This window comes from Lepus europaeus, chromosome 17 (genome assembly GCF_033115175.1).
Source record: "Lepus europaeus isolate LE1 chromosome 17, mLepTim1.pri, whole genome shotgun sequence".
NCBI lineage: Eukaryota > Metazoa > Chordata > Mammalia > Lagomorpha > Leporidae > Lepus > Lepus europaeus.
Window position 1 is genome coordinate 63294198 of NC_084843.1, and position 18929 is coordinate 63313126.

General features: G+C 43.6%; 1 protein-coding gene across 3 annotated transcripts in view; it reads left to right on the forward strand.

Annotated features, from left to right (window-relative positions):
- Window positions 1-18929, forward strand: part of ADK (adenosine kinase) — a 619463-nt gene that overhangs the window by 17642 nt on the left and 582892 nt on the right. The window contains exon 1 of one of the 3 annotated variants that reach the window (XM_062214720.1): window positions 14002-14138. The exons of the other annotated variants lie outside the window; for them this stretch is intronic. Coding sequence (XP_062070704.1) covers window positions 14125-14138 — 14 coding nt within the window. The 5' untranslated portion in view covers window positions 14002-14124. Of the gene's footprint in view, window positions 1-14001; window positions 14139-18929 lie in introns of those variants that run through there. 3 annotated transcript variants of the gene reach the window in all.

An 18929-nucleotide genomic window follows, 5' to 3' on the forward strand; every position in this document is an offset into this window, starting at 1 on the left:
GAAGTTTGATCCTTGCCATCCATGTGGGAGACCTGGATTCTCCTGTTCTAGCCCAGCCCTGGCTTTTGATGACAGTTGGGGAGTGAGCTAGTGGATGGAAGCTCTGTTTGTCCATCTCTGTCTTTGCAGCTCAAAAATAGAAAAAATTTAAAGTAAATGTTGCTTTATGGAACATTGTTTTAGTTATGTATATATAGTGAATTGCAATGAAATCTGTACTTTTTTTTTTTTACAGTGAGTTTGGTTTTCTATTCCCTAGTTTAGTGTCTTTTATTAAGTTTCATTATTTTGTGGGTAAGGAATTCATACATGGCTTGTTGATTGTTCTGTTTCCTTTTTTTTTTTTTTTTTTTTTTTTGAGAGGCAGAGTTAGAGAGAGAGAGAGAGACAGAGAAAGGTCTTCCCTCCTTTGGTTCACCCCCCAAGTGGCCACTACAGCCAGCGTGTGGCAGCTGTTGCACCGCATCGATCCAAAGCCAGGAGCCAGGTGCTTCCTCCTGGTCTCCCATGGGGTGCAGGGCCCAAGCACTTGGGCCATCCTCTACTGCCTTCCTGGGCCACAGCAGAGAGCTGGCCTGGAAGAGGGGCAACCGGGACAGAATCTGGCGCCCCAACCGGGATTAGAACCCAGGGTGCCGGCGCCACAGGTGGAGGATTAACCAAGTGAGCCGCAGCGCCGGCCTCCTGTGGTTTTGAATAGGATCACTTGGAGGCAGTTAGCAGATAACAGGTCTGGTCTGAAGGGTCCTCCTTGTCTATACTGACTTACCTCATGCCTTGATGAGGATAACTGGAAGTCTTGGCTCAGCTGGGCTTCTGTGCCTCTTGGGAAGTTTGAGAGACTCTCTTTGTGGTTTCTTCAGCTGGGAAATTACTTATGTGGTAGCCGAAGGCCTCAGGACACCAGGACAGGAGCTGGTAGTCCTCATAAATGCTAGCCTAGGGTCTGCCATAGTATCACTTCCACTGGATGTGATTGGTCAAAGCACCTCCTGGCCAGCCCAGATTCAAGGGGACAGGACAGAGTCTTGTCTCCAAGAAATTGTAGACATTTTTTTAATTGGCCAAAATTAAGGTAACATAATTTGGAAAAAGATGACTGAATTATCTATACAATTTTTTAATTCTGTTACTGTTCTTTGAAAGATGATTACTTTTAATAGTGTTTTCTCTTCCATGTTGGGATATATATATATATTATTTCAAAGTTCAGTTTAAATATTACTTTTCCAGGGACTACTGGGAGTTTTATTTGTTTATTTGAGAGGCAGGCACAAACACATAGAGAGATAGAGACAAAGAGAGAGCTTTGATTTACTTTGCAAATGCCTGCAAGCACCTGAGATAGACTTACTGTGGCAGTACCCAATTACTTGAGCCATCACCCTGTCTCTTAGGGTCTGCATCAGTCGGAACCTGGAGTCAGTAGCTGGAGCTGGGAATCAAGCCAGTTACTCCAGCATGGGACACAGGTGTCTTAACTGGCTTTTTTTTTTTTTTTTTTGACAGGCAGAGTGGACAGTAGAGGGAGACAGAGAGAAAGGTCTTCCTTTTGCCATTGGTTCACCCTCCAATGGCCGCTGCCGCCGGCGCGCTGCTGCCGGCGCACCGCGCTGTTCCGAAGGCAGGAGCCAGGTGCTTCTCCTGGTCTCCCATGGGGTGCAGGGCTCAAGCACTTGGGCCATCCTCCACTGCACTCCCTGGCCACAGCAGAGAGCTGGCCTGGAAGAGGGGCAACCGGGACAGGATCGGTGCCCCGACCGGGACTAGAACCCGGTGTGCCGGCGCCGCAAGGCGGAGGATTAGCCTGTTAAGCCATGGTGCCGGCCTTAACTGGCATTTTAACCCCTAGTCCAGACACCCATTCTGCGAGTTTTATGTTTTTAAAATAAATTCTTTAATATTTTAAAATATCTATGGTGTCTTGTTTGCTACCTGCCACTACCTTAAAAGTCTGTTTGGCATACAAAAGCAGCCACCTTCCTACAATGCCAAAGACTACATTTGGATTTAGTTCCTCTCTCCTTTCACATATAGTCTGTTTAAAGCTGTTGGAGCCCATGTTGTGGCACAGCTGGTGAAGCCTCTGACTGTGGTGTTGGCATCACAAATGAGCACCTATTGGAGTCCTGGCTGCTCCACTTCCTACCCAGCTCCCTGTTAATGAGACTGGGAAGGCAGCAGAGGATGGCCCAAGTGCTTGGGCCCTTGCCACCCACTTGGGAAACCTGGGTAAAGTTCCAGGTTTCTGGCTTCAGCCTGGGCCAATTTGGGGAGCAAACCAATGGATGGAAGATCTCTCTGTGTCTGTCTCTTTTTCTAGCTATGCCTTTCAAATAAGTCAATTTTTGTGGTAAAAAAGGAAAATCTGAGGCTGTTAAATTTTTGCTGAGACCTCAATGAGAAATCTGCTTCTGAGCTGCACCCTTCTTCATCCCTTCCTTCAGTAAAGACAACAGAAAGGTTGAACAAAGAAAGCTTTTAGATATCAGTTCTGTCATTTAGAAGGCAATCATGTAGAGGTGATTTCTTGGTGCTGGCGCTGTGGCGCAGTGGGTTAAAGCCCTGACCTGCAGCACTGGCATCCCATATGGGTGCTGTTTCGAGTCCCGGCTGTTCCACTTCTGAGGCAGCTCCCTGCTAATGCGCCTGGGAAAGCAGTAGAAGATGGCCAAAGTCACTGGGCTTCTGCACCCGCATGGGAGACCCAGAAGAAGCTCCTGGCTCCTGGCTTCAGATCAGCTCAGCTCTGGCCATTGCAGCCATCTGGGGAGTGACCCAGTGGATGGAAGACCTCTCTCTCTCTCTCTCTCTTTACTTCTACCTGTAACTCTGTCTTTCAAATAAATAAAAAAAAAAAAGGAAGTGATTTCTTTGGGACATTTTTCAGATAAGTTTGAGACTGCATTAATTTTTACCAATATATGGAAAATGGTAAGCACTAGGAGTTAGGGTTTTACAGAGGAAATATTTGTGAACATTGGTGGTCTCTACTTGTGAATCTTGAAAGATTTTGATATGAAATAATTTATAATTTTACTGAAGGCTAAATTTTACTTGCATAGCTGAATGACTGGAAAAGGGGACTTAAGTTAAGGTAAATTTTCTACTCTCTTTTTTTTAAGACTTATTATTTGAGAGGTAGAATTACAGACAATTAGAGGGAGAGACAAAAGGAAGTCTTCCATCTGCTGGTTTGCTCCCCAAATAGTGCAATGGCCGTAGCTGGGCAGATCTGAAGCCAGGAGCCACAAGATTCTTCCAGGTCTCCCACGCGGGTGCAGGGCCCAAGCATTTGGGCCATCTTTGACTGTTTTCCCAGGCCATAGAAGAGAGATGGATCAGAAGAGAAGCCAAGAGAAGAACTGGTGCCCATATGGGTTGCCAGTGCCTCAGGTAGAGGATTAACATACTGCGCCACAGCACTGGCCACCAAATTTTTTGCTTATTATGTGCCCCTACATTCTTGCAAAAGTGGAGAAAATGTTTTTTATTTGTCAAAAATTATTCTTGGTTGTGACAGCAATTTGTGGTTAAAATTTTTAAAGCTAGGTCTAAAGTGACATTTAGGAGTATTTGGCTGTAGTTAAGAACAAATGGCCAATTGATTGGCTATTAATATTTAAGTGAGCATTTATGGATGTAAAAGAAGCAGCTTCTGAAAGTATTTCATATGGTGCTCCATTTAATCCGAAGGCTATGACTGGATCACTGCACCTTAAGTGTGAACTCGCAGAGTGTGAAATTTGAGTATTTATAAAAGTCTCAGACTTAACGTGAGAATATCTTAGGCTTACGGCAGTGACACTCTGTTGTCTAGTTGTAATTAGCTCGGTTTTGCAGTCAGACTGCTGAGGTTTGTATTTCTGTTTTGTAAAGTGTGGTTTTGGGCAAGCTATTTAACCTCTTTGAGTTTGAATTTCTTTATCTCTAAGATGATGATAATAAAATAACTCCTGTCATAGTTGTTGTAAATTCAAATTTCTAATAGTTTTTTTTTTTTAAGATTTATTTATTTATTTGAAAGAGGAGTTAGAGAGAAAGAGAGAGAGAGAGAGAGGTCTTCCATCTGCTGGTTCACTCCCCAGTTGGCCGCAACGGCTGGAGCTGCTTCCGGATCTCCCACGTGAGTGCAAGGGCCCAAGGACTTGGGCCATCTTCTACTGCTTTCCCAGGCCATAGCAGAGAGATGGATTGGTAGTGGAGCAGCCGGGACTTGAACCGGTGCCCATATGGGATGCTGGCACTGCAGGCGGCGGCTTTACCCACTATACCACAGCGCCGGCCCCATGTAATAGTTCTTGAAATATATAGTTAGCACGGTGCCTGGCACATTATGTCTCATGGTACTATATATAGGACACTTATAAAGACTTAAATGGAGCAATTGTTATACCACTTATGGCAACTGTGAAATAAATTTTATGTCATTGAAATATCTGGAGAATTGAAAACTTTGGATTTACCTTTACTTTAACTTACATACACACCTATGGCTGCTAGCAGATGCCAAGATAGTAGAATTGCTCCCCTGCTAGGGCATTGTCCAAATGAAGCTGCATATAAAATTCTAGATATTTATTTTCTGTTCTAACAGAGATAACAGTAGGCATTGCAGAGAAACAAGCAATAGAAAAAAACATTTGTTGGCCTGCGCCGTGGCTCAATAGGCTAATCCTCCGCCTTGCAGTGCTGGCACACCGGGTTCTAGTCCTGGTCAGGGCGCCGGATTCTGTCCTGGTTGCTGCTCTTCCAGGCCAGCTCTCTGCTGTGACCCGGGAAGGCAGTGGAGGATGGCCCAAGTGCTTGGGCCCTGCACCCGCATGGGAGACAAGGAGAAGCACCTGGCTCCTGCCTTCAGATCAGCGTGGTACGCCGGCGGCGGCGGCCATTGTAGGGTGAACCAACGGAAAAGGAAGACCTTTCTCTCTGTCTCTCTCTCTCTCTCTCACTGTCCACTCTGCCTGTCAAAAAAAAAAAAAGAAAAACAACAAACATTTGTTTTCCTAATCTTTTTTTTTTTTTTTAATTTATTTATGGGGGCTGATGCTGTGGCATAGTTGGTTAAGGCCCTGTCTGCAGTGCTGGTATCGCATATGGATGCTGGCATCCCATATGAGTCCCAGCAGCTCCACTTCCAATCCAGCTCCCTGCTGGTGGCCTGGGAAAGCAGCAGAAGATGGCCCAAGTGCTTGGATCCCTGCATTCAAGTGGGGGACCTGGAAGAAGCTCCTGGGTCCAGGCTTTGGATCCCCCCAGCTCCAGCCGTTGTAGCCATTTGGGGAGTGAACCAGTGAATGGAAGGTCTGTCTCTTCCTCTTTCTGTAACTCTTTCAAATACATGCGTAAATCTTTTTTTTTTTTTTTTATGATTCTTTGTTTATTTGAGAGGCAAAGTTACAGACAGAGGAAGAGTGAGAGTAAGAGAGAATGAGAGAGAGAGGCCAGTCCAAAGCTAGGAGTCAGAAGCTTCTTCCAGATCTCCCACATAGGTGCAGGGGCTCCATGTGCCTGGGCCATCCTCTGCTGCTTTCCCAGGCACATTAGCAGGAAGCTCAGAAGTGGAGCAGCCGGGTCTCAAACTGATACCCATATGGGATGCTGGGATTGCAGGCAGCGGCTTTACTCGCTGTGCCACAGTGTTGGCCCGTTTTCCTAACACTGCTGTCTCCATTCTGACCTCTTTGTCCCTGTCTTTCTCAGTAAAGAGTGGCACCATTCGCTGGTTTCTCAAGTCCTTCTCAGTAAAGAGTGGCACCATTCGCTGGTTTCTCAAGTCCCAAATCCAGGGAGTTACCTTTCTTGTCCTTAGTACTTCATACCTGTCCTTCATCAGGTCCTGCTAGTCTGTCTCTGTAATGTGTCCTGGATCCATCTACTTCTCTCCGTGTCCACCACTGTCTTTGTGGTTATGTGCCATCTGGATCACTATATTAGTCTTCTAACTTTATCTCCCTATTTTTGTACTCCTAAGTCCATTCTCTACACTTCAATCAGGGTGATTTTTTTAAAACGAGATTATGTCATTCCTCTGTTAAAACTTGATTATCGTGCCTTCCTGTCAGGCTCTTAATAAAACCAAAACTTAATAGCCTTATTATGTCAGAAATGATCTGCTTGCTCTGACCACTGAAGATTTGAACTTGCCCTTGACTTTTTACACTGGCCCTCTAGTTCTGATTTTATGTCCATTCTCTCTGCAATCTCCTTTCTCTCCTGCCAGCTCTTCCTTGTCACTCAGTTATCTCTGAAGCTAAGCAGAGTCAGGTCTGGTTAATACTTGAATGGAGAGAACTTCCCTGACTACTCAGTGTGAAGGAGCCCTTCATTATGTTGATAAACTGATTTTAATTCTCTGCAAAGCACTTATGATAATTTGATGTTGTTCTTGTGACCTATCTGTATCCCCTTAGGATGCAAGTTCAATGTAAGTTCTATAAGGGCAGCACATATTCTTGGTCTTTGTTGAATCTCTAGAACCTGGTATAGTAGAGTAGATGCTTAATACTTAACTGTTGAGGGATGAATGAATGAACCATCTCTAAAAACTTATTCATTAGATATATGGTAAAACAATAAAAATAAAGACATTTTTTATATAGAAAATACATTTTGGGGCCGGTGCTGTAGCGCAGCGGGTTAATGCCCTGGCCTGAAGCGCCAGCATCCCATATGGGCGCCTGTTCCAGTCCTGGCTGCTCCACTTCCTGTCCAGCTCTCTGCTGTGGCCTGGGAAAGCAGTAGAAGATGGCCAAAGTCCTTGGGTCCCTCACCCATGTGGGAGACCCGGAAGAAGCTCCTGGCTCCTGGCTTCGGATCACCCCAACTCCAGCCATTGCGGCCACTTGGGGAGTGAACCAGCAGATGGAAGACATCTCTCTCTCTGTCTCTCTCTCTCTGCCTCTCCTCTCTCTGTGTAACTCTGACTTTCAAATAATGAGTAAATCTTTTAAAAATATATTTTATAGGCTTACTAACAGCCCATTGAGAAGGAATCTTTTTTATTTTTATTTTATTTACTTTTTTAAAGATTTATTTATTTGACAGGTGGAGTTACAGACAGTGAGAGAGAGACAGAGAGAAAGGTCTTTCATCCGTTGGTTCACTCTCCAAATGTCCGCTATGGCCAGAACTATGCCGATCCGAAGCCAGGAGCCAGGTGCCTCTTCCTGGTCTCCCATGCGGGTGCAGGGCCCAAGCACTTGGGCCATCTTCCACTGCCTTGCCAGGCTACAGCAGAGAGCAGGACTGGAAGAGGAGCAACCGGGACAAGAACTGGCGCCCATACAGGATGCCGGTGCCGCAGGTGGAGGATTAACCTAGTGTGCCATGGTGCCGGCCCTTTTTTAAAGGTTTATGTTATTTATCCAAGAGGGAGAGTAACGCAGAGAGGGAGAGATAGACCAAGAGAGATGGACCTTCCATCGGCTGTTTTGCTCCCCATATGCCTCCAACAGCCAGAGCTAGGCCAGACCTAAGGCAGAAGCTGCGAATTCCATCCTGGTCTTCCACGTGGGTGGCAAGGGCCCAAGCATTCGCTGCTTTCCCAGATACACCAGCAGGAAGCTGAAGGTAAGCAGAGCAGCAGAGACCCAAAGGACAGTTCTGGTCTTGGGAATAGCTGTCTTTGTTTTCGCACATTTTTGTATTACTATTCCCTTTCTCTTATGAAGTGATAATGGCATTCAAATGTAAAGCTTAAAAGTAAATTCTGGGGCTTGTGCTTTGGCGTAACAGCTTAAGCTGCTGCCTGCAGGGCCAGCTTCCCTTATGGGCACTGGTTCAATGCTAGGCTGCTCCACTTCCAACTCCATTCCCTGCTAATGACCTGGGAAAAGCAGCTGAGGATGGCCTAGTGCTTAGGTTCCTGTACCCACGTTGGAGACCCAGATGAAGTACCTGGCTCCTGGTCTGGCCCAGCTCTGGCTATCGTGGCCATTTGTGGAGTGAACCAGAGGATACAAGATTATTCCACGTCTCCCCCTCTCTCTCTCTCTGTAACTCTGCCTTTCAAATAAAAAAAAAAAAAAAAAAAAAAAAAACAACAAATAGGACACAACAGGAGATTTAAAAACACAGACTACGAAATGAGTATCTATAAGAAAAATGATTAAAAAAAAATAAGTTCTTTGCAGCAGAAATAATTGGGAAAACACTTTTGTCCTGTGCATTGGAAGTTTTCTTTGACTTTCAGAGATTTGTATCTCACTGAAAATGAAGAAGTACTATGTGGGTGTGTGCTTGGGAGGGAATTTTGCTAAGAATTCTTACTAAATAAAGTTCAATCAATCAAATGTTACTGTACTCTTCAAATTCTCTAGGGAAATAGATTGTCAGATTCCATTTAAAGGTTGTATTCTGTTAGAATATGTGATGTTAAATTGAATGTGACATAAAAATCTACAGATAATAATTAAAAGGAAATAATAGACTTATTATAATATCTTTTAGAGGAGAAAGGCATTTAGCTGTGTTCCTTTGAATAACTTTGTCCATAGTGAGAACTGACTAAAATTGATCAGCTCTTTAAAAATCAACCCATCTTGTATTGAGATACAAGTAGAGCTTTTATCTTTGATTGTTTAATAAGAACTGAAAAGTTTCTGAGATGTCAGCTGTAGCAAATTCCTTTATGCTTCTGATAAGGACACTGATGGTCAAAGACTATGAAGTGATTGGTAGGTCCAGGATCAGAATTTCCCTCTCCATATTCCCAGGTTCTTGAATTTTATACTGTGGCACACTGCTTATTTTAGACTCCTTTTTTTTTTTAAGATTTATTTATTTATTTGAAAGTCAGAGTTAGATAGAGAGGCAGAAACACAGAGAGAGGTCTTCTATCCAATGGTTCACTCCCCAACCGGCTGCATTTGAAGCCAGGAGCCAGGAGCTTCTTACGGGTCTCCCACACAGGTGCAGGGGCCATTTTCAACTGTTTTTCCAGGCCATAGCAGAGAGCTAGATAGGAAGTGGAGCAGCCGGGACTAGAACCGGCGCCCTTAAGGGACACTGGTGCTTCAGGCCAGGGCGTTAACCCACTGCAGCATAGCACTGGCCCCTAGACTCAAGTTTTAAGCAGTTCTATTTTTGCTATAGATAGATAGCTTTTAAAATATTATTTTAGGGGCTGGCATTGTGGTGTAGCACCTGCAATGCTGGCAACCCATATGGGAGCCAGTTCGAGTTCCAGCTGTACTACTTCCAATCCAGCTCCCTACTAATGGTCTGGGAAAGCAGTGAAAGATGTCCCAAGTGCTTGGGGGCCTCTGTATCCATGTGGGAGATCCGGAAGAGGCGCCAGATTTCTGGCTTCAACATGGCCCAGTCCTGGCCCCTGTGGCAATTTGGGAAGTGAACCAGAAGATGGAAGGTCCCTGTCTCTCCCTTTCTCTGTAACTGACTTTCAAATAAATAAAATAATTTTTAAAAACTGTATTTTTTATTTTAAAAAGTACAAAAACTGCTTTAGAGCCTTGCTGTATTTTTTTTGAAGACAGTTGAAATTAAACATTCTTTTTGTTTTGGTTTTTTCATTTCTATCATGAGTATTTTCCTGCATCCTTAAGATGTCTTTGGAAATATTTTGTAATAACTCCACACTATTCTTCTGTAACTTATTTAATGGATGTCTTATTTCTGGCTGTGTAGGATATAACAAAGTTTTGCTATTGTTAATAATGCTGATATGAATAATTTAAAATCTTGGTTCTCATTACACTTTTTCTTTATAGTTTCCTGAAAAATGGAATTGCACATATTTCTAGAAAGCTTTTTGGCAATGTACTAATTTATCCTCCCACTGATAATATATAAGAGTGCTTGTTTTATTGTATCTCTAACAGCAAACTGATTGTTTGAAGAACATTGTTATTATTTTGGGACTTGAAGCATTTGTTGAAAAGATTAGTAGGTGGTTCCACATCTTTGTTATGCCATACAGAGGTACTTAGCTTTGTGGGGTTAACTATCTATTTGCTTTTATTGTAGAGACTAACCTAGGATTATTAAAGTAGAATCACTTATTACTTTTACCAAGAGCAAACTATTCTGACCACTTTTCTTAACTACTTAAATTGTAAGAAGGTTGATGAAAGTGAAAGATTTCAGACTATCAGGCCTTACAGAAAAGAATAGGGTTGAAATAAATTGCTTAGAAATTGATAAAAAGTAGTATGTACTCAATAGCTGTGTGTAGGTGTGTACTCAGGCTAGGTTTGAGGGGGATAGGGAAAGATTAGAAAAACAGCACTGAAAGGCTGAGGAAGGGAAACTGCTATAAATAAAAGGACTTCTGCCTTTACCTGGAAAATCTACCTTTACTTATGTCCCTACCTAACTGACTCTGAAAGAACAATGACACAAGAATTCTGTTTGTTACAATATTTTTGTGTTTATACCTGCTGAAATGAGTGATACCTGAATATATTTTAAGACGATAAATTTTTTGTAGGTAGTGTTGACTGAAAAAACATACAAAGTTCTGAATAAGTCAGATGCATTTCCAAAATGAATTTTTTAAAATAATATCTTTATGGTATGGCTTTGAGTATTTGAACATTGCAAACCCATGTTTTCTCTTAATAACAAAATTTGGTATATTTGTTAAAAATTACTCAAGTTTCAAGTCTAGCTTTTTTGTTACAAAAATTAGGTCTTAAAAAGTTGTTATCTTATTTATTTGAAAGGCAGAGTTACAGAGACAGAAGGAGAGACAGAGATCATCCGCTGGTTCTTTCCCCAAGTGGCTACAATGGCCAGGGCTGGGCCAGGCCAAAGCCAGGAGCCAGGAGCTTCACCTGGGTCTCCCACATGGGTGCAGGAATCCAAGTACTTTGGCCATCTTCTACTGCTTTCCCAGGCGCATTAGCAGAGAGCTGGATCACAAGTGAGCAGCTGGGACTTGAACTGGCACCCATTTGGGATCCCGGCATGAAAGGTGATGGCTTAACCCGCTGTGCCACAGTGCCAGCCCAGTGCTGTTTTATTAAGTGAATTATTTTATATAATATGAACATTGGTATAATTACAATTGTAAAAAGAATGTTTACAAGGATTGACTGACTTTCAGATTTCCAAATCACTCAACTGTTCATTTACACAGAAATGTCTTTTCATAAAGCCCAAAAGGACAGCAAAAAATAAATGTTTCTGTAACCCCTGTATTTTTGCTGATCAACAGTTTGTTAGAAAAGCAGCTGCAGGTTGGTTACCTAGGGTCTGAGACAGAAGAGTCAGAGGTGTCAGGAATGTACCTGTAAACAGGTTTATGCCTGAACATCAGCCAATCCTGGAGGAAGTGGAATCTTAGGATGTTTGCTTTTAAAGTGTTGCTTGAAGGGCTTAGGGTCTGGCATTTGTGTTCTACAGGCACTGCAGGTATATATCAAGGTGGCCATGGCAGCAGCCTTTTGGTCATGTCCTCGTTTCTTCCGTACAGCTTGCTTTTTGGCACTGTTTGCTGAGACCGAATCTCCTTCTCCATGAGCCAAATCCAGGACAGTCTTGAGAGACTGTGCAGTGCCAGAGGGCCAGGGCAAGGGCAGGTTGCAGAGTGGAGAGGGGGGAGCGTTCCCAGCACCGCTTGGGCCTCCTCCACCCACCGCGAGGAAGGAGTCATTTGATTTTTCAAAGAGCCAAGTTCATGTTAGCGTTAATATCATGTTTCCCAGAGATGTAATTTTTACTAGTGTGGTGACAATAATAAAGCAGTAGTTAGGCTAGTTAGGCTATGTGCTAAGGACTCTATTAGACACTTTACTAAACTAAATTTTGAACTTTATAATGCCTTGAGAAGCAAGTAATGGGTGAACTGAGGGACGGCCAGGTTAGAATCAGCTCAAGGTCACACAGCTAATAGGAAATCAAGCAGGAGCTCCAAACTAGATCTGCCTTGTTACCTTTACTGTCCTACTGCTCAGCCTGGTCCACAGAGCAAAAGCAATAGGTGAGATTTAGGAATGTACAGAAATGCAAAATCTTAGCCACTAAGAAAACAGTGAGTTAAACTTACACTTTCAGCAAGATCGCCAAGAGACCCGTATGCATATTGAGAAGCACTGCTACACCATACTATGCTCAGTATTAAAAGCATTACATTGAAGTTTGGAAATCTTCAGGATTATTCTTAGTTTGGTTTTTAGTCCATGTGCATTATCTGTTAACATTTTCCACAAGAGGAGGAGGGGAACTCTTCAAATTACTGCTTTGGATCCTGTGTATAATCCAGAGGAACAACTGACTAATTCCGCTTGTGGACATTTGGTCAAAGTCTGACCAAACCAAGGAAAGCTTTTAACAGCTTTTACTCATGGACTGAACAGATTTACAGTCCACGGCTTCATTCTGGATGAGCATTTCTATGCTAAAAATAGCATTTTCTAAGGAAACTTGAAATCTTCTGGAGTATCTGATGTTTTAGATGGTTAGCAAGGAAACAGATTTGTATAAACTGGCTTCCTTGCTAATTTCATTTTGTGAATGCTATTATTCTGTCACAAGGGCAGTGACAGACGAGACTGCAGAACAGCACTCACTGGCTGTTATGTAATGGAAGACACATAGTTTTAAATTCCCTGGTAGCCACATTAGAAAAATAAGAACCAGTTTAATCTTAATATATTTATCTAACTCATATCAGAAATTTTATTTTAACATATAATCCATATAAAAATATTACTGATATATTTTTTGTGCTGTCTTGAAAAATCTGGTATGTAGTCTATACTGTCTTAATTTGGATATTAACTTTTTAGTGGTTAAGAAATGAAATGTAGTACAAATGGAATTGTTTTAAAATATTTTCTATTGTTTTAAAATTTAAACAAAGTAAAAACTCAGTCTCCAGTCCTATCAGCGACATTCAGTATCACCTGATGTTGTGTTGTTTCTGATATAACTGATTACTGACCTGTGAAACTGATCCCCATCGTGTATGGTCAATAAAGAATGCCAATGGATATTGTAGTCTGTGAATGTGAATATCGTACAGAGAATAAAAGAATAAAAAGATTTTGATCATAAGACATTTACTGATTTCCCCTCCCTCATCTCCCCCACCCTTCCCAGAATTGGAATTAATTTACCTGCCACACCCGTGGTTCACCTTGAGTTGCTTTACCCTTTAGTCGCGCTAAATTTTAAGGTTAGAGTCAGGAGTTAAGGTGCCTCCCCCTTCTCCCCCTGTACCCTTAGATGCTTGTTTTGTATAAGCCTGCGTACTTTTGAGGAAAGTGGGGGTCATCTATTAGGCGTGGCTACTAGGATAGCCCGCGTGGGGCCCCTTTGGCCCAGAGGTGGTAAAACTTTATATGTGTACCTGAATCGCCTGGGAATAGGCTAAAAGTATCCGTGTCCCAGCCTCACCCTTCCAGATTCTGGCACTCTGAGGGTAAACCCCGGACACGTCCACATTAAAAGCGGTGTTCTGGGTGTTTCTGAAGTTAAACAATGTTCGGGACCATCGGACTGCTGTCAGCAGATGACTCCGGGGCTGCGAACTGGAATTCATGACGATCTGCTGCCGCCGCCGAGCGTTCGCGCTCCTCCGGGCTGGGGTTTCCTTCTGCACAAGGGTTTCGCAGGCTGTTAAACCCTTCCGCGGAGATAGGCAATGACAGCGTCCCCATCCTGAGGAGCTGTTAAAGAGACCTGAGCTTGCCGAGGTAGACGGTGGCCATGTGACTCCCAAACCAGTTGCCAGCGGCGCGGCCATTTTTGAGGCGGGCACCCAACCTCGCGCCCCGGGAGCCGGGAGCGGGGGCGAGGGCGGCTGTTACCAGGACTCAAGATGGCCACCGTGCCTGCTAGCCAGCCCGCTAGCCCGCGCGCCAGCCAGGCGGCACGAGACGCGCGGGCGGCTCGCCTCAGCCCGCCTCAGCCCGCCGCGCCGGGAGACGGTCTGCAGCCCGCGGCCCCGGGGCGGGGCGTCCGCCCGCCCTCCTGCCGCGGCCAATCAGTGCGCGGGGCCGGCTCGCCTGGGGCCGCCCGCGCGCGGGGTGTGTGAGGACGCGCTCGCGGTCGCCGAGTGCCTGAGCGGAGGAGCAGTTGCTGTGGTACCTGCTGCTGCCGGAGCGGACGCAGAGCATCGGACGCGGGCGAGGCGGCTTGGGGCTGGAAGGTGGAAGCATGACGTCCGTCAGGTAACGGGAGGGCGGCCGCTCAAGTGCTCTTCGGCTGGGCGTGAGCCTCCCGGCAGCCTGAGCACTGTCGCACGCTTCTCGTGGGTGGTCCGGAGCCTCCCTTTGCTGCCGGTCCCGCTCGTGTTGCGGGGTTCTTCCCGCACTTTTCAGCTGGACATTGCTGCGTTCCTCAGAAGTTTTTGGGTCTGTGGCACCTGGCGGACCTTTTTTAGTCGCCGCTTCGTCGAGGGGACCCTCGCCCAGATTGCAGGGTTTGAAGCTTTCTTGTGTGTATAGTAAATATCTCATGAGAAAATGTGGCCACCCCCTTCCCCCTCCCTGTGACCCAGGGCCGGCGGAAAGGTGACGTGCACAACGTGTGCCCATGCCTGCAGGGCATGCCTTTTGATGGAACTTCGCTGTTGGCCAGAGCCGACCTGCCAAGCTGGCCCTCCCCCATGCAGGTAGATGGCCCCCAGTTGTGCAACTGTGTGTGCCTAAAGGGCTTGCTTCAGACTGAATTAGTATTCTGGTTCTCGAAGGTACTGTGTGTTTACCTGCTTATCGGAGAGTCACTAGTGAAGTGAATTTTGTAGGAGTCGCGCGCAACCAAAGGGATAAAACTGGAGACTCTCCCAATTGCTCTTGCTGAGTTTTGAAGATCTTTTTTTGGTTCATGGCTTTAGGGTGATGGGCTTGTCCACTTCGTGCTGATCGCCTCTACTGATTGTTTGTTGGGCTAATTCAACAATTGATAAAAAGAAAGGAATTGCTCTGTTCACACAGTGTTGTGATCTAGTACATTTAAAGTAGACCTTGGCCTTCAGTGATCCCAGCAAAAAAGAGATCTTAGCAAAGATGTGAAGAGAAATGAGTTAATCTTTGGTTTGTGAGCTTCCAGGGGTCCAAGTCCTGGCGATTTAATGGCTTCTCAGTGGTCATTCTGACTACCCCGTATTTAAGAGCAGCTTTAGAACCTAACCGGTCAGCTTAAATAAGGTAAAATGCAACTGCTGACTTGCACACAGTCTCTCTTAAATTGCATAATTCTGTATTGAGTGCTTGTGTCGCTTTGCAGAATGAGAAATTCAGGAACTGAAATGCAGAGACCACATGGAATGCTTTTACAGTAAATTGTATTGGGGTGTGTAAATCTAGCTTTTAAAGCTAACAGGGTTTAAGAGGAATTAGCATATGCTGTTGTACCAAGCACCAGTTCCCTCTTTTTTCCATTCTCACTTCGATCCCTGCCATAGCAGACTGCTGCTAATTAGGTGTAGGTAGAATCTTTTCTGTGTTGCAAATTAGCTCTTCATGTCACTTCAGTTTTAGTGGACTGTCATCTTCCTGGCTATCCTTCCTAGAGGAATATCCACATCTGAAGCTTCGGCTTTCCAGCGGCTGACAGCGGGATGCATCTTTTAATGTAGAGATTGAATGCTTGTTGTTTTCAAAAGACATTTTTAAATTGACACCAACTTCGATGTATTTTGACACGGTAGTTAACTGATAATCACATTTACTTATGCTTATTTCTTTATATGCTGGTCTTCATTTTACTGTTTGTAGTCTTGAACTAGATGTTACCTCAGCTAAGTGATTACATTTTACACACAAGGGAACTGAGACCAAGAAAACTTGAGGGCTTTGTGGAAAGTCAGTGGCAAAGTTAGGAACTGAATCAAATTCTCCACAATCTAGTGCTGTGCATGATGCCTTTATAAAAACAATAAGCTGCTGAAATTTCCTGAAAAAGCCATTTCTGAGGACCGGAACTGTGAAGCACAGTCACGCGATGATGGACTGCATATTCAATAGTGGTTCCATAAAATTATAATGGACCTGAAAAATTCCTATTGCCTAGAGGCATGCTAGCCACCATCATGTCATAGTGCCACCCATCACTCAGCAAGTTTGTGATGATGCTGTGTGAACAAACCTATTGTGTTGCCATTTGTATAAAAGTGTAACCCATAAAATTAGGTACAATATATAATATGTGATAAGCCACTATGTTACTGGTTTATGTATTTTATTATATATATGTACTGTTAATCATTATTTTAGAGGGTATTCCTTTTACTTAGAAAAATTACTGTAAAATAGTACACGTTAGGCTGGCAGCTGCCTTATCCACCTCCTGTTTACCACATGTCCTTTTGATTGTGTGAAGAGGCCATGTTGGATGATTGACCTGTGCCCCTTAGGTTTGTGTAAGTACATTCTGTGATGTTCACACAGCTTCTGAATTACCCAATACACACTTCTCTTAATGTGTCCTAGTTATTAACTGATATAGGACTTATTGTGAGGCAGCTATAGTAACTGGTGCACTCCTTGGTCTAGCCTTGTAACTTGATAACATAGGTCAAGGATGGGCAGGAAGACTACCAAAGTGAAGAGGCTGTATATGGTGACGGTTTTGAATGAGTTGGTAATCCTACACATACCAGCCCGTTCCCAGTGAGGATTATGTATAATGAGGTTATGTCATTCTTCTGTTTTTACAATTGTGACATTAAGTATGTTCCCATTTTGTACTTAGTCTAGTAGACTCAAGATTTTTTTTTTTAACCCTCTTTACTGGTAAGAAGAATAATCACAAGTTATCAATCAATCTACTTAATGTCTGATGCTCTTGTTTGTATACCACATTTCAAATAATTGTTGTAAATATTGTATGTGATATTTATATGCTAAATGTTGTATCAATATGTGACTTTGCAGTGACTGTAAAAGAATACAGGATTGGAAATCAGTGAGGACCATTGGTCATCATACCAGGGCCACTAGAGCCTCTTTCTGGGTTGTGGATCTTCAGTTTCTCTCTAATGATCTGGACTCTTTTTTGTGTGTGTGTGAAATAAATAATCAGAGTATTGATTCTAATATATATCCTGTGGTGTGTTGGGTATGTTAAGAGTGCTTTTACATTTTAAGGCTTTTTATAAATGAACTATGTTTTTCTTGTTAAAAGCATTGAGTTCCCTAGACAGTGGGATCATCTGAAAAGAAATGTTTGAATCTTAATTTTTTTAAAAAAGATTTGTTTTATTTACTTGAAAGGCAGAGTTAGAGAGAGGGAGAGACAAAGAGAGAGACATCTTCCATCTGCTTGCTGGTTTACTCCTCAAATGACTGCAGTGACCAGGGCTGGGCCAGGCTGAAGCCAGGAGCTTCATCTAGGTCTCCTATATGGATAGCAGGGGCCCAAGTCCATAGGTCATCTTCTACGGCTTTTCCCAGGCCATTAGCAGGTAATTGGATTGGAAGTGGAGCAGTTGGGGATTCAAACCCACGCTCATAAGGGATGCTGATGTTGGAGGTGGCTGCTTAACCTACTACACCCCAGTGCTGACTCCTGAATCTTAAATCATTAAACAGAAAACAAACTTACCTATCTAATTTTTCTCATTTTACAGTAGAAGCTAAAGCCCAAAGATATATAACTTAAGTTCCCATAAATACTTTCATGTCTTGATCTAGAACCCAGATCTCTTACATATATTTGCTCAATGCCCTTTCTAGTGTAGCTTCAGCTGTGTTTTTTTTTTTTTTTTTGACAGGCAGAGTGGACAGTGAGAGAGAGAGACGGAGAGAAAGGTCTTCCTTTGCCGTTGGTTCACCCTCCAATGGCCGCTGCGGCCAGCGCATCGCGCTGATCCGAAGCCAGGAGCCAGGTACTTCTCCTGGTTTCCCATGTGGGTCCAGGGCCCAAGGACTTGGGCCATCCTCCACTGCCTTCCTGGGCCATAGCAGAGAGCTGGCCTGGAAGAGGGGCAACCGGGATAGAATCCGGCGCCCCAACCGGGACTAGAACCCGGTGTGCCGGCGCCGTAGGCGGAGGATTAGCCTATTGAGCCGCGTCGCCAGCATTTCAACTGATTTTAAATACAAACTTTTTTTTTAAACTTCATTTCTTTGAATAAGTTTGCCTAGGGACAGAAATTCTGCTCTCCTGCATCATTACTGATGAAGAGTCTAAATTTACAGCCTCTGAAACTGATTATCCTTGGATAACAGCTTATATCCTTTGTTTTTTGTATTTATATATCATTTCAGATGGGAATTTGGGAAATGATAGAACGTAGTTGAATTAATGTTGTTGTCATTTGTACTTGGCCTAATAGAGAAATTGATGGGACAGGAAAGTATAGGATATCAGGACTCAAATAGAATCTTAGAACATTTTACTTTTTTTCTATTTTGTATATTATATCCAAAGTAAAGTTATGTTTCCTATTTAGACTGTGGTGAGTGAGCCTAAGACAGAATTCAGGTCTTCTGACCACTACTTTATATACTTTTCGCTGAGCAATACTATTTCAAAATACTGCTCTGAATGTTGCTTTGTTTTCCTTACATTAATATCCAGTCTCCTTTTGGGCATCACTTTTAAGTTTGGGTTTGTGCCAGGGAAGACTGGGGAAATGAGTTGGGGGAGACAAGGAGTATGTTTGCTGTAGAGCGTGAGAAGCCCTGTTCTTTGGTCTGTCCAGACAGGTCAAGTTTACTCAGACTATTCTGGGACTCTGGACATAACTGTACCCTACTTGATGATTCTGGAACCACTTCTGTGAGTTAGGCCTACACTGGAAAATTTATGTGGGCTGTGGGTGGGGTCCCAGTGTATTTTTCTTCTAACACTCAAGACTTTTTGAGGTACATCCAGTAGACTGTGCCAAGCCTCTCAGATGGAGAACATTCATATGGAGACTAAAATCTGGCTAAGACTGAAACTATCTTTCTTTGTTGGCTTGGTTTCTTTAGAGTCTTTAAACAGAATTTTCAGACTCATTTCAAGACCTGTGT